At 39.6% G+C, this 16,079-nt stretch overlaps 1 protein-coding gene across 6 annotated transcripts; it reads right to left on the reverse strand.

The window, feature by feature from the left end:
• Window positions 1-299: 299 nt before the first annotated feature.
• Window positions 300-15,840, reverse strand: LOC135472795 (uncharacterized). 6 transcript variants are annotated; one of them, XM_064752479.1, is made up of 6 exons: window positions 15,302-15,840; window positions 14,045-14,073; window positions 8,543-8,653; window positions 5,755-5,900; window positions 4,635-4,719; window positions 300-3,394 (listed from the first exon to the last, which is right to left on the reverse strand). In XM_064752479.1, the coding sequence occupies exons 4-6, from the start codon at window positions 5,890-5,892 to the stop codon at window positions 1,602-1,604; spliced, it is 2,016 nt and encodes a 671-aa protein (XP_064608549.1). In that variant the 5' UTR covers window positions 5,893-5,900; window positions 8,543-8,653; window positions 14,045-14,073; window positions 15,302-15,840; the 3' UTR covers window positions 300-1,601. The 6 variants fall into 6 exon arrangements, with proteins under 6 accessions (XP_064608549.1, XP_064608540.1, XP_064608573.1 ...); XM_064752470.1 differs by having other exon boundaries at window positions 15,741-15,839; XM_064752503.1 differs by having other exon boundaries at window positions 8,543-8,620; window positions 15,741-15,808.
• Between the last annotated feature and the right edge of the window lie 239 nt (window positions 15,841-16,079).

The raw sequence follows: 16,079 nt of genomic DNA on the forward strand, positions 1-16,079 counted from the left end.
TTCATACAATAGCTGACTGCAACAGCGGCCAATAAATTCAAACCTGATTATTACAATCAATACACTAAACTCTTTGGTTCAAGTCCAGCTCATGCTGTTTTCCTCTCCAGCTGTTCGTGGGAAGGTCTGTCAGCATCCTGCGGGTGATCATGGGTTTCCACCAGGCTCTGCCGAGTTTCCTCCCACCAATAATGCTGGCCGCTGTCGTACATGTGTAAGTGAAATATTCCTAAATAGGGCGTAAAACACCAATCCAATAAATAAATAAATTAAACTCTTTGTATGTTTTTCATATCCTTAATTTATTGTCCACATTACATGCAGAGCGTGTCAGTATTATGTTAACACAGAGAAGTGTGCCACGTGTTATCCAGCAGTACAGCAACTGTATGTATATACACCACAGAAAAGGATCATATTTTTGAACTGTGATGTCAAACACTGATGTTGATATATGAATATCTTTTATAAGAGGGAGATGTCTGAATTGTTACGGGTATTCTCTCTCTGTTCATACCTTTTATTACCCATTATGATCAATCAACCGCTCTTGTGCAACACAAACACTGTGCTATCATGCTTCTCTCTACTGGTTTCTCAAACCCGACACCCGCCTCTTGTGAAAGCTTAGCAAACTGACATCAAAGGGAAACTGTGCTGAAAATGGTAAAAAATTTTGAAGAAATAAATGGCACATGCAGGTTATGTGCAGGCTACTCACTGCCAAACACTAAGTACAAACTACAAAACAAACATCATGAATCCTACAATGAATGACCGAAATTTTATTTCAAAATCTTTTATACACTTGTTAAGAACTTATCTTGACCTTGAATACAATCATCGATTAAAATCACTCACTTATTAGCAATGGATTCACCAAAAAGTAATATAAACAACAACTAGTCATAAATTCTTTAAGAACACACCAGCATCTGCTTGTAGCCAAATAAATATTAAAACATAAAAATCTGCATCTTTTTCAAAACCTTGTCTTCAATGACAAATAAAGCACTTTTCAGCAGATGAAATCAAAAATGAAAAAAAAAGGTAAATATATTAAAAGATCTTTAAAGTTGTAAATAATATGCCAAATAAATAATACAAGAAAATGCAATGAACATTATAAATACAATAAAGTACACATACAGACTGACTTGTCACCAAAGAAGATAAAAAAACTTTTCCAAACAGTGTATGTTTCCGTACTGAAATGCCCAATACCTGGACCGTTCATTTACCAGTGCTGTGAGGAGTCCACTCTCCATCTGTTTGAAGAGACAAAACATCCACTCATCATCGCATCTTTCTCAATCATGTAAGGAAGATTGTACAAGGACTTTAACTTGTTTTATGCAGGAAACATCCAGAAATCTAAATGTGCTTTCACAGATGGGCATTCAGAAGGAGATCTGCCACAAGAACTCAAGGTAAGAACTGAAGGTCATTTGACCAATAGTAGGCATGGGTGTGAGGAATAGGACCCGTTTCCTGGAGCTCAACAAATATGGTTTATCAGCAACATACTGCATCCAAGACTCAAGATAGGACATGAACTTGTACCTACAGAAGAATCACTTTAAAATGCTCCTTAACAAAGCTCAACCTAGTTGTTCATTCTGGACTTGGACCTGGACAGTGTTAAGCCTGTCTTCACCTTCATTCATGCCCTCATCACCGTAGTCCTCCAGCTCAGACTCCCAGCCGTCTTCCACTAGCTCATCATGTTGTGTGACACTGGACACAGGTGAGGGAAGAATCTCATACTCTGCCATCCGTTTAAGCCCTGTGAACCGGCAGTGAGGGCAGTTTATGTGGCAGCTTACAGCTTCGGTGCCAACCTTGACGACAGTTGAGCTTGTGTTTATCACTCTACTGGGTGACAAGCCTAAACTTTCCCAGTTTTGCCCATTGAAGTCATACATCAGTGTGGATTTCATGTAGGTCTTTCTGTCAGTTACACTTCCTCCAAACAGGAACAGTTTGTCATCCTCATAAAAGTAACTGTACCCAGAACGATCCACAGATTCAGGCAGGTCTGGAATTCCAAGGTGACAATCTGTTCTCCACGCTTTAGAACCCAGGGTTAAAATTTTGGCATAACCCACCCCTGGCTCAGCCAACACAATTTCTCCTTCTCTGGCAAACATCATCAAAAGTGAAAGAGAACCTCTGGAGCAGTTTTCCACTTCACCAGTCTCAAAGTCATAAACCAAAAGCATCATTTCCTGGTCACCTTGCTCAGATTTGTCTATGGCTGTACAGATGTATCGATCATCAACAATAACCACCTTTATCTTGGACGGGTGTACATGAATGCCAAATGGCACCAGCTCCTTCAGCCAGACCATTTCCGGAAGGGTTCCTTCCTCCAATAAATACAGGTTGAGGGCATGACCTTTGGAGAGACTGGATGTGGACCTGGCTATAGCATAGATCCTGCCACCACACTGCTGCAGGGATAGCACCTGAAACCCTTTGCCCTTTTCATAGTATGGTATCAGAGCACGTACATCAAGCCAACTTTTGTGTGTGATATCATACTTGTATAGCTGTTGCATGTTCTCAGTGTTTTTCAAAGGCCTTGACTCAGTAGCATAGATGCTTTTGGGTAGACCAGTCAGTAAGGCAAGACTGCTGGCTTTGATGGGGAGGGGAGGTAATTCTAGCCAGCGCTTTTCCCAGGGCAGGAAACCCAACAGTCTCCTGGTGCCAACAGCCTCCACGTTCCGTCCACGATCAGTTAGTAGCAGGTGTGGCTCTGCTTCATGACCTGCCATTAGAAACACCAGCTTCTCATTCCCATTTAGCCTGGCATTTCCAGCCTGCAGCTTTGTGCTGAACTTGAACACCTTGTCCCGACACTGAGGGAACATGTTAATGAGCACATGGCAACTGACAAGCTTGTGGTAGCCTTCCTCAGTGAATCTCTCCAGGTCCAGGCTGTCAAACAGCTCTGGCAAATGAGGCAGTCTCTGGTCCAGGTCATGTTCCACCCAATGGGTGAGGAAGGAGAAGAGGGCATCCGCGGGCACATACAGAAGTGTGTGGTCCCTCAGTATGTCCAACACAGAGTCCACACCCAGGCACAGCATCTGGTCATGCTGCAGGACATCTGGTAAATGGGCAATCAAGTAGTCGTAGCCCACCTGGTACAGCTTCTCATAGTTATACTGACCTCCTATCAGACACAGTGTCACACAATTTTCTGGCCCCACAGACAACCTGGCTAAGAACTCGGTGCACTGCTCTTTCATCTGTGAAATTTGCAGGTAGTCCGCCACCTCCATGAGCCCCTCCACATTCTCCAGGCTCACATCCACATGCCTCAGGTATAGGAACTTTATGGCTGCTTGGATGGCTGCAGGTGAGCCCACATTGATGGTCACCTTACCTGGGGAGAGTTCAAGGTAGGTAATACAAACAAGGAAGACAGCTAATCCCAAAACCTATGGGGAAGGAAAAGGTCAAGATGGACCCACTCAGAGGTGCTTCCATATCATATATACATGTATTTATTATATTCCCTGGTAAGTGACTGCATGAATATAATAACATTAACCTCATGCTCTCATGTTTATATAGCCTACAGTAAATTTAAGCTTCACTGCAGATTATTTATAGTGAGAAAAAAAGGGCTGATAGTATACCAGTATTTACTTTTTAGTGCCTTTAACATAGTACAGGTCACGTATGAGTCTGGTCAGAGTTTCAGGATAAACTTGCTGTTCCACCAAACATACTCTTGTGTACAGATTGGTTAAAAACAACAAATTTGAAAATAAAAACAAAAATTTTGGAGATAAGCTTGTACTCTTCCAGTATGACCAAGTAAAAAATCTCAGGCAACACATTTTGAAATCAGTCAGGAAAATATCACGAAAATGGCAAGAAAAAATTGACTAAATATGTATACATGTATACTTTTCAAGCATTAACTTGAATATTTGCTGCATATGACTTATAGTTTCGTCCAGGTCTGAAAATGTATAAGTTTCAGCACCAAAAGCAATATTTTATAACTTTTAATTTTTTTTTAAATGCATTTTCAGTCAATCCTCTGTGCACCTGTATATATGATTTCCAACTGAAAATTACTAGAGAATTTTTGCTGGTTTCAAATCTTTGATACAGATGTAATGATACTGATGCTGATGCAATCAGTGTATCAAATCTTTTATTATTATTCATGTATTGTTGACTGTACTTTGGAGTATTAAAAATCGGTATATGTATTACATGTATGCTTCAAAGGGGAATATAACTAGAAGCCTTTTTGAATCCCAAAGTCCCAAAGTCCCAAAACTCAGAGGTATTCTCATATCATACGTACATGTACACAGGATTGAATGATTCAGTGATAAACTATTTATCCACTGGGTGAAACATATTTCCATCAACCAGCTCTTCATTTGGGATACCGATGTGATGTGAAAGGTTGCAATCCAGAGTAAATTACTATTCATTTCAGTAAAACTTCATTAATCAAATTTCTTGCAAGCCTACATGTGTTTTTCTTTTTCATGAAATGACATCTAAGTTTTAACACCACAATGCCACATGATTTTCAAGAAAACTTGAACAACTGAATTAAGATTTTTTGGTGAAAGTGGGCAGAGGGTTTGATGACAAACCTTCATCTTTTTCCAGCAGGCCTGATTCATAAAGAGCATGGAAATAATGTGAAGTCATCAACACACACTTGTGTACCCGTTGTTCCTGTAAAATACATCAAAATAAAGTAGATACTGTATGCTCTGAACAGACACACTTATTACTACTCTCAGTTTCAGAGCTCATTAAACCTCATTATCAACAGTGATCACATATACATGCAGCAGATACAATTTCATTACACCATGCCTCAGACACAATTTCATGACACCATGCAGCAGATACAATTTCATGACACCATGCAGCAGGTACAATTTCATGACACCAAGCAGCAGATATAATTTCATGACACCATGCCACAGACACAATTTCATTACACTATGCAGCAGATACAATTTCATTACACTATGCAGCAGATACAATTTCATGACACCATGCAGCACATACAATTTCATGACACCATGCAGCAGACAGAATTTCATGACACCATGTAGCAGACACAATTTCATTACACCAGGCAGCAGATCAAATTTCATTCCACCATGCCGCATACACAATTTCATTGCACTATACAGCAGATACAATTTCATAACACCATGCAGCACACAATTTCACAGCACCATGCAGCAGATACAATTTTATTCCACCATGCCGCATACACAATTTCATTGCACCATGCAGCAGATATAATTTCATGACACCATGCAGCAGATACAATTTCATTACACTATGCAGCACATACAATTTCATGACACCATGCAGCAAATACAATTTCATGACACCACGCAGCAAATACAATTTCATCGACCATGCAGCAGATACCATTTCATTACACCATGCAGCAGACACCATTTCATTACACCATGCAGCAGATACCATTTCATTACACCTTGCAGCAGATATAATTTCATTACACCATACAGCAGATATAATTTCATTACACCATGCAGCAGAATTTTCTTTCCCATAATGTATTTAGTGCTCAAATTCACAAGAAAGTAAGCATTATCAGATGAAAGAAGTATAAAAGATGAAGTAGAGATATGTCAATCTAATTATCACTCTTTTGTTCATTTTTTTTCTTTATGGCTCTAAAACTGTTCATTATTACTTGTTAAGGAAATACATGTGTGGACTCACCTGGCCACCATAAAGCAGGGAAACATCACATACGTCTGATCCATGTTTTGTTTGCTCGTACAGAAGGCCTCCCACTGGATCAAATGTAGACCCCATAGGAGTATCGTGGGGAATTTGCAAAGTTCCCATCCCATCCATAGCCCCACCTTCAATAACAAGCATGTTCTCCCTCATCCTAAAGTTCTGAATTTGATAACAACTAAAGCAGAGCTACATGTATAGATCTAACTGACTTATTTGTGAGAAAACAAATTCTACGTAAGAAAATATATTCCGCCTTCAAAAAAAAAACCTGCTGCAAACTATACTCTTTCCTTTAACTGCGAAGTGGGTAATTATTTACAAGGCAGATGTCTGTTCAGCTTGACTGACTTACTTGGCTCACTATAGATAGCATTGCCCTAGGCGATATGGATCCATGTTTACGCTTACATAAGGCCTCCTGAGCTGATAAGGCACTAAGGCAGAGACACTTCTCTACCAGACACTTGCTGTTTCTCAGTACATGTGTTCGCCACACTTTCTGACATGTGGCCTGAACTGAATGTATACAGCTTTACAGGCAACCATTGTTTCACAGATTACATGGCTGTGACATCATTTCTACTGGCCAATGCCTGCATCATGCTATACTGTCACCACACTTTACAATATATTCATATACATCTGATTTTCACTTTTGTTAGTGTTATCTCTTATCACTTACCCTTATGCTGAAATTAATAAAGTCAATATTTTTACATACATGTACCAGTAAATGTGCATTGAACACAAATTCAGAAGCAATGTAGTCAATAGACTCACATAGTTTTGATAACACATAATATCCAATAGAGTCTTCTCTTCTGAAAGTGTCCTCAGTGTCCAGATGGACACAATGAGAGTTGCAGGTATAAGAAAACAGCATGCATACTCATTTTACAAGTGAGATGTGTAAAAGCTATTAGACATATGGAAGCAACTCCTGAGTATAAGGTCAATATCAGTAAAAAGTGGCCCATCAGAATTAAGTCTAGTATTTACCTATAAATGTCTGAATTGTGAGACAAGATGGCTGTTATAATGAAGCCGTGTTTTTCCCAGTCCTGTTGGACAGGACCAGTGATCTATAGGTGATCTGAGATATATATGAAACCAATGGATGGGACCAATGGATTATAGATTATCTTGTGGATGTATGAGATCAACAGTCTATGGATAGTCTTTAAGAAGGCACCATGGATGAAACCACAGATAGCATCATGGATGGAACTAAGAGATGGCACTATGAATGAATTGAAACTAGGAATGGGACATGCATGAAACTATAGGGCTAGGACGATGGATGGAACAAAGGATTACACCTTGGGTGGAATTAGGGAAGGCAACATGCATGGCACTGTGGATGAAACTAAGGGTGGAACCTGGATGGAACTAGTGTTAGGACTATGGCTAGGGATTGCACCATGGACAGAGCTAGTGCTGGCACCACGGATGGAAAACTAACTATGGGTCTTATAGTCTATGGGTAGTCTTTAAGATGGCACCATGGGTGCAATTTGAAATGGCATTATAATTTATTTATTAATATATTTGATTGATGTTTTACACCATACTCAAGAATATTTCACTCACATGATGGCGACCAGCATTATGGTGGGAGGAAACCAGGGAAACCCATGGCCATCCGCAGTTTCCTGGCAAACCTTCCCACGTACGACCAGAGAGTATTAGCCAGCATGAGCAACTGCATTGGTGAGAGGCTCCTGGGCCACTGTGCCAAGCTGGCGTGTTTACCCCCATATCCATAAAATGGTACTATGGATGAATTCAAACTTGGGATGGGACACGCACGAAACTAAAGGGTTAGGGCCATGGATGGAACTAGGGATGGCACCATGGGTGGAACTAGAGGTGGCAACACGGATGGCACTATGGATGAAATTAGGGATCGCACCATGGGTGGAACTAGGGATGGCAGTATGGATGAAGCTAGAGATGGCACAATGAATGGAACTAGGGATAAAGAAATGGATGGAGCTAGGGATTGGGACTAGGGAATGGACATGGATATAACTAAGGTTAGGACCATGGCTAAGAATGGCACCATGGACAGATCTAGTGATGGCACCACGGATGGAAATAGGGATGGAATATGGATGGAGCCATAGGGCTACCATGGATGGAACTAGGGATGGCACCATGGATGAAACTACGGACGGCAGTATGGATGAAATTAGGGATGGCACTCTGGAACTAGGGATAGCAGAAAGGATGGAACTAATGTTAGGACCATGGATAGGGATGGCACCATTGACTAGTGATAGCACCCTGGATGGAAACAGGAACGGAAGATCATGGATGGAACCAAGGATGGCACTATACATGAAGCTAAGGATGTATTTTAAATGATGGCCTATGAATGGGAAGACAAAGGTACAGTACAGCAGAATGGTCTATGAACTGGCATACGTGCAAGACAAGAGATCTGTGGATGGAATGTAAATGCATAGAGGCATATGGTCAGTGGCTGGATTCACATCAATCAAACTAATGGTTTGTGGGTGAGTGGCGTTTGTGGAGACCCGGTCAGTGGCATGTGGGTCTAATGGAGTGTACAAAATACTTTGCATGATTTGCGAGAAAGTGCTGAAAACTTAACAAGCCACAAGGTGTTTTGCTTCATGCGCAGAAATATAGAATCACTTCTTGGTATATCTGCTCATTTTCAGTAAATATATTTCACATTTTCTTGTGTTTCTGCCATACATATTTACCTTCACCTAAGCTGAACTATAGCTACACTTACCTGAATAAGTTAATTTTGTTCCAACAGCTGACAGGCCTGCCCCTCAGAGTATCAGGTACATCTTTCCAAGACCCACTCCTATAATCACAGTTACAGTGTTGTAATTCTCCTCTGGGGAATTCAAAAGCATGTACACATTTTAGTGAAAACTTTCTATATAAATAGAAATATCTTGCCTTTGATCTTTTGGCTGATGATGTGTCTGGTGTGGTGAAGGTATTATCCCAAGCTTTGTAACAAGCAGTCATCAGGTACACTTCCTGAAGTCTTGTGTATTGTGCAGGAGAGTACTACCAATGGACACTAACCTGTTTCTTTATTACTTTGTAACTGTACAACCTGAATTCACCGATAAAGGTACATGGCTTTATCAACCATGTACCTCTTCAAATTCTGCAAGTCTCAACAAGCCATCTGTTCCCTGTATGTTCTTACTGGATAACCAAGGTGTATAGAATTTACAGTGCAGCTGGCCATAAAGCACAGACAGGTACCGAGTGTGGAGAAAACCAATCATACATGAAGCTATGTTTGCCTGTAGGTGTGAATGGAAAAAGGCATGCATAGCAACTATATCCACGGACTGTTCTAATTTAGACAGAAATGCAATATTTAATACAAGATAATTTATTTCATTAATGACATTCATACATATTCTGTTCACTACGAAAATGCAGAACAACAAACACTAGATCTGTTCCCCACACATGCTCCAGTGTGAGTAAGTAAGCCTGACTTGTCTTCAGTCAGTATCCAGTGACTGAGGAATATATCCATTCACAATTAAAACTGCTCAACCATATACACACAATGCTCTGTCTGTATACTTTCAACTTCATGTGTCTACATGTATCAAAATCTGTAACAATGTGCATTAGTGTGTAAAATGACACAAATACATGTGACCTGTGATGTGCCTGCTGTAATTGTAGGCCTACTCTGCACACACACACAGTATTCATGTCCTGTGCTGTGTAAGTATCCTTGTGTCCTGTGTGCTGAACTTCTTCACTATTGTTGTGACCTGTGTGGCGTACATCTTCACTACTGTTGTAACCTGTGTGGTGTATGTCTTCACTATTTCTGTGACCTGTGTGGTGTACATCTTCACTACTGTTGTAACCTGTGTGGTGTACATCTTCACTATTTCTGTGACCTGTGTGGTGTATGTCTTCACTGGTGTTGTGACCTATGTGGTGTAGGCCAACATCTTCACTACTGTTTTGACATGTGTGGCATAGGCCTACATCTTCAATATAGTTGTAACCTGTGTGGTGTAGATCTTCACTGGTGTTGTGACCTGTGTGGTGTGGGCCTACATCTTCAATATTGTTGTAACCTGTGTGGTGTAGGTCTTCACTGGTGTTGTGACCTGTGTGGTGTGGGCCTACATCTTCAATATTGTTGTAACCTGTGTGGTGTAGGTCTTCACTGGTGTTGTGACCTGTGTGGTGTGGGCCTACATCTTCATTATTGTTGTAACCTGTGTGGTGTAGGTCTTCAATATTTTCTGTGACCTGTGTGCTGTACACCTTCACTGTTGTTGTGACCTATGTGGTGTGGGTCTACATCTTCACTATTATTGTAACCTGTGTGGGGGACATTCTCACTGTTCACTTGGTTAAACGCCAAGCACTCACTCACTCAATGTTCACTTGTGTGGTGTAGCCCAACATCTTCACTATTGTTGTGACCTGTGTGGGGTACATTCTCACTGTTCACTTGATATTTGGATGCTGTAAATGTACACATGACCTAAGATCTTTTCTTAGGCATAGTTATATTTAGTTGTGATCTCAAATAATTTAAATTGTTACACAACATATTAGATCAACAAAGAAATACTCATTTTGCAGCATTATTTCAAGTCATTGGTTGATAAAGTTTATTTGCCATGTGGGTGTACCTCACTCTGTCAATACATTTCAGAATTACAGAGATCTATACTATTCTGATGTATGCTACGCACCAATGACCACATGCTGAGAAAAGGAAACTCTCTAATCGTGAATAATATGTAGACCTAGGAAATCTTCATAGATGTAGGTCAAGTGTGAAATGAAAAGGTGTTGTCTGTGATTTGGTTTTACATTTATTATAATAGATTCACTAACCTAGTTTCAAAAAGAGGTCAACTTTGTTTACTATTCTCACCCACTCCTGACCACACCTGTGCTGTCCACATCCTTCTTAAGATGGCTTCTATTATGACAGGCCCACATCAAGCATGTGATTTGAATAATTAACCAAGTTTAAGTCAATGAAAATAAAACCATGCTAAACAGGTTAAACGAAGTAGCAAACAAATGTAGTAATAAAACATCCTGCTTAAAATTCATCATAAACTAGGCTTAAAAGCATGTTGCTGGATTCCAATATCCTATTTTCCTTTAACATGTACGCCTGTACAGATTTTATGCATGCACAGCAAGTCTGCAAAAAATTCTTCAAAAGACTAGTTAAATGCTCATTGTTTCTCCTAGGGGTCAGGGTGGGAGGAAGGGAGTGGGGGAGACTGAAGCAGAAGAAATACCTAGTCCATAAACGCTCTGGCTATTATCTTAATTAAATTTATGATATGGGCGCAGGATAAAATGGCCTTTCAGCGAAGCCTTGAATAATTTTTGGGTGCATGAAGGAGGAACTACTAGTATATACTATTTCAACTAAAATACGAAATTGCAGTTGGTATACCATGTAGAAATTTGAAGTTTCCTTTGTTTTTTCTTATACCCATTCTCTACATCAGAACAATCATCTTCTTTTCAACTGTTTAGGGGAGGGTCCAGGAGATACATTGGCCCTGAAAGCTCTGGTCTTTAATATAGACATAGAGGCATTTTAGATTGATATGATCATGATATCAATTAAGCCGAGATAAACAGTTCTTTCAGCGGAGCCAGAGACAATTTTGGGGTACAGAAGCAGCATAACTATATATATATAGCCACATAAGTGGGGGGCTTTAATTTGAGATAAACAGTCCTTTATAGTTCTGTAACATAATAGTTGAGCCAAAAATTATGACAGAAATTAAGCTGGGATAAACTCTCATGTGCAATGATTTTGACAGTGTCAAGTAAATCTTTTACATGTGAAATACATCTACTTTGAACTAGGCCTAAATCATGTGAAACTGAAACTGTGTTAAAGCTATGTAACGATGAGCCAATTAAGGATTTGCATGGGATTGCTAGGACACGTCAACACTGAACTGTCACTGTATACATATATAATAGTAGTCAATGTTTTTAAGATTTGCCTTGGATGAGCTTGTCAGCTGATATTCTTTTGTAGTAAAAATGCTTCATGTATTTCAGAAAAAAAACATCTAGAATTACCAGTCCTGAAGAAACAGGAAAAACCAGCAGATGTTGCATAAAACATTAATTGCCTGGTAATAGATTTTTTTAGCAAATTCTGACAAAACAGTGCGCTACCTACCAATCCCACTACTATGGCAATGTTGGAAGTTAACTTAAGTGATGTCTACCGAAGTAAATTCCACCTACATTATTAGGCCAAATATAGCATGTTGTTTATGTTTGTTCTCAACCTCCACCCACCTACATATCCCACTCACACACAAGAATAAACCATTATCTTAGAAAGCAGGGACCTAAACAATACCTCACTTTATCTCTCTAAGTGCAATGTTCTACAACATTCATTAACATAATTCAATACATGACAGCCTGCTAGGTTAGCCATATAATGTAGGGATTGCTTTAACACTAAGACAGAGGTCACATCTCTGTTCCATGTAAGAGTCTCAATTCTGTTTTATGTCCTATTCAAGAATATATTACTCTTACAATAGCAGTCAGTTTCATAAATGGATGGTGGTACCCAGAGCACAGTAGTGGCCTTGGCTAATAACTGACACTTTTCGCCATGCAACAATCATATTTCACCCACATCGCAAGTTCTGTACACACGGACATTGACATAAATGGTATGACTGCCTGAACCACCTTATGAGTGCTGTCAATGGAATCTGTGAAAATTTGCTTTAATATATTACTCTTGTAATTTCTAAAAGATTCTAATGAAACTTACGAACAAACAAATACAAGGATGGTTAATGCTTGAAAATTTCACACACATGAAGACTTTTATAAAATGTGGTTTTGCACCAAATATTTGTTTGCAAGGGAATACTGAAATACAAATCTAATATTTAATACTTTAAAATAATCAAATTTGCTTATAAATGTAGTATGCGATTAATAACTACCAACAATGGAGATTTAGTATCATTAATGTGTTATGAGGGTTGTATGTTTTCATTCATGTATTAGTATCCTTTGTATGACTGCATACAACACTACATCCAGCATTCCATGTCTTGTCAAGTTTGCTGCAATTATCAAGTACAGTATAATAATGTATAATACATGTATATAGTTGTACACCGAGGCGTCCATGGCAGAGTAGTTAGCGTGCCAGCGCGGTGCACTGATTCAGGAGCCTCTCACCAATGCCGTCGCTGTGAGTTCCAGTCCAACTCAATCCGGCTTCCACTTCGGTCATAAGTGGAAAGTCTGCCAGCTATCTGCAGGTGGACGCGGATTCCCCCTCCCCCCGGGTCTGTCCAGTTTCCACCCACCATAATACTGGCTGAAGTGAATTATTGTTGCATATCACGTAAAACACCAATCAAATAAATAAATAAACATCATAAATTGTTTGAGAACGCTGAAAGTCGTAAGTTTTTTGCAGAAATAAAGCATGCATCTAAGATCCATTCAGCTCACACAAAGATGAAACAAGCCATTGCCAGCTGTTGTAATCAACAAGTTTCAATGATCACACAAAGCAGAGTAGAAAAGGAAACAAAGTAAAAAGCCAGAATACTGAACTGACAGAAATGAACAAATCAAAAACAAGCAAATATAAAGGAAATGAGCAATGAATATCATTTATTTCATATAAAACCAAGCAAAATTTAGGAATATGAAGACCATGCTATATATAGGCCTATTTAATATTGAATTCTGGGATATGTGCCTCTTGATCAGAATACATGCAGCATATCAGCTGAACCAGAAAAGTTATTACACAGCTGATGACAGACATTTACTATATTTAATTTGGCAGACTAATTGCCTGTGAAGTCATTTTCTTTCATCATTGTAAGCACGCCTCACCAGAGCATAAAAAAACGTATACACAAAGAATGTCATGATTATAAGTGAATAAAGGCTACAGATTTGTACTGATCCGAAACACATGGATATTCTCATTTTCTGGACAAGAGTTTTGTGTATACAATACAACAGTATCATTTTGTTCTCACAATTTCAGGTTGTTTTTTCATTAAAAGCATGATTCTGTTCACAAAAGCCAAATAAAACAACATCAAAAAAATAATAAAGAGACATGGGGGAGAGTACAATAGATAACGTACATAAAACACTGCATTCAACTCCTCACTAGATCTACAGAAACACTGCAAAATAAGAGTCACAAAGCAACATTAACACACACATTAATACTTACCAGCTGTCAGGTGAAGCCCTTCCACTATACTATACATGAGAGCAAAGGAAAAGAAAATGCACCATTTATTTTAACCAAATTTTACAGGCTCTTGATACATTTGAGAATAATGTTACATATGTAGGCCCTTGAGAGTGGTATGTAAATTTTATTTCAATTGTAACGAAAAACAGAGCTGTAAATATTGCAACCAAATCTTATCAGCACAAAGAGAAAATTTTAAAATGACCAGGGCCTAATCCAGCCCTTCTCAGCATCTGATTACCGGACATCAAAGTACCCTTTGCGTGAAAAAACAGAAAAAAAACTTATTAAAAAAAAAAAAAAAGAAGAAACAGCCCAATTTTATTATAAGACTCGGATAATCTACTTAGTCGCTAGGCTTCGGCTAGCCGTTGGCCACATTAGTTTTGGCAAAAAATAATTTCTGTGTGGCGAAAGCAAATTGGCGTGCCTTCGTCACAGTGGTGAAAGCAATGGATGCCCTTCAACTTCAGTTGAGTGGTAGATTCAGGATCAATCCTGGGTCGATTCACACCTAAGACTTTAAAAGAGGAAGTTGTAACTTCCTCGCTTGTCGTTCAGCATGAAGGGGATGGTGCAACCACTGGTTGACCCATATCAGTCTAATGGCTAGGGCGGGGCAAATTACTTGCCTTCGGTGAGTCGTCTCAGTAAAGCAGCACTAGATAAAGGTGCGGCAGAAATCCGTCCTGCAACAAGGGAAACACATTACATACACCCTATGGATTCCTTCGTCGTCATATGACAGAAAAATTGTTGAGTACGACGTTAAACCCCAAGCACTCACTCAATCAACTTCAGTTGTTTAGGTTTAAAGTTCGTAAATTTACTCAAATTTAATGTTGGATCCAGAATCAAGAAGGAATATTTGACTTCAGTGTGAAAGAACTTGGTTGTGAAAAGATCTGAGTTTTTAAAGGGCATTTAAAATCGGAAATGTATGCCCTGAAGCAGCTGACGAAAATTGGACCCGCTACAATTCACTTAGCATTCAGATTATGCGGGCCGGGAATTACTTTCAATTTACTTTCCAAAAAAAAAATGCCGACCGACCGACCCGACTTCAAAAAAACAGGGTTTGTTACCCGCAACAAACAACTTTTAAATGATGGCCTGAGGTAACTATGATACAACGTGATGATCAGATGCACATGCCTTCCGGGATGGCCGAGTTCTCCACATATCAGTAAATACAAGCCATCTTCAGACTGAATTTTCGGGCTAGGTACGTACTGTGGTGTGCACGTGGGGTGGAGATCAACCGTAGGAACCGAGGCCCTTAAAAACGTCTGAGAATCGAAATATTCAACAATGAGGTGCCCTTCACCGGTGGTTCCACCCCCTGCCCTTCTGATGCCATATTAGGCAATTATAACCTCATAAAATGAATTGCCCTGTGCGATATCCTGGCCGCATGCTGTTTTTTTTTTTTTTTTTTTTTGGAGTGAGAGAATAGAAGAATTGGCGATATTACTCTTGTGACATGTCAGAAATATAAAACACAGAGTCATATAGTACGGGACTTGGCGTCACAGCATCTCGCTGGACTCAGCTTCCTTTGGCATTTGGTATATCTATGTAGAATGGCAGTCAGGGGAAAATGTGATGCCGGCAACATCCACCATCAAACTACACACAAACATCCTCTTCCCGGAGTCTCCGTCTCATTTACCTGGTATAGTCAGTTTACCCTCTTCAACACACATGGAAGGCACATTACAAAAGCACCTTACAAAGGACTAGCCTCAGACAGCGCGCTTTTTCATCATTGTTTACCTGCTCATCCCGGCGCAAAAAAAAAAGACAACACAGGCCGGTGTGATATAGCGCCCTCTGGTGCCTCCTAACGACATGTGCGCACAAACGGTTGTCCCCCTTGATGCGCCTGCCTCCTCCAATCTACCATATGCAGTACTGCATTAAATTTATACCACCATGATTCAGTGTCTGGTAGCTTGTATTGTTTTCTTTCAATTAATGGATGCTTTCGTCATTAATAAATATTTTCTTT

The sequence above is a fragment of the Liolophura sinensis genome, chromosome 1, assembly GCF_032854445.1.
Source record: "Liolophura sinensis isolate JHLJ2023 chromosome 1, CUHK_Ljap_v2, whole genome shotgun sequence".
NCBI classification, from domain to species: domain Eukaryota; kingdom Metazoa; phylum Mollusca; class Polyplacophora; order Chitonida; family Chitonidae; genus Liolophura; species Liolophura sinensis.

Bases quoted from the DNA above. Each gene is read 5' to 3' on its own strand.
- LOC135472795 (XM_064752479.1), bottom strand. From the start codon at position 5,892: ATGGATGGGATGGGAACTTTGCAAATTCCCCACGATACTCCTATGGGG. The intron at 4,720-5,754 runs GTGAGTCCACAC...TGTATTTTACAG, and splicing joins CCCTGCTTTATGGTGGCCAG to GAACAACGGGTACACAAGTG. The intron at 3,395-4,634 runs GTTTGTCATCAA...AACTCTCCCCAG, and splicing joins CCTGCTGGAAAAAGATGAAG to GTAAGGTGACCATCAATGTG.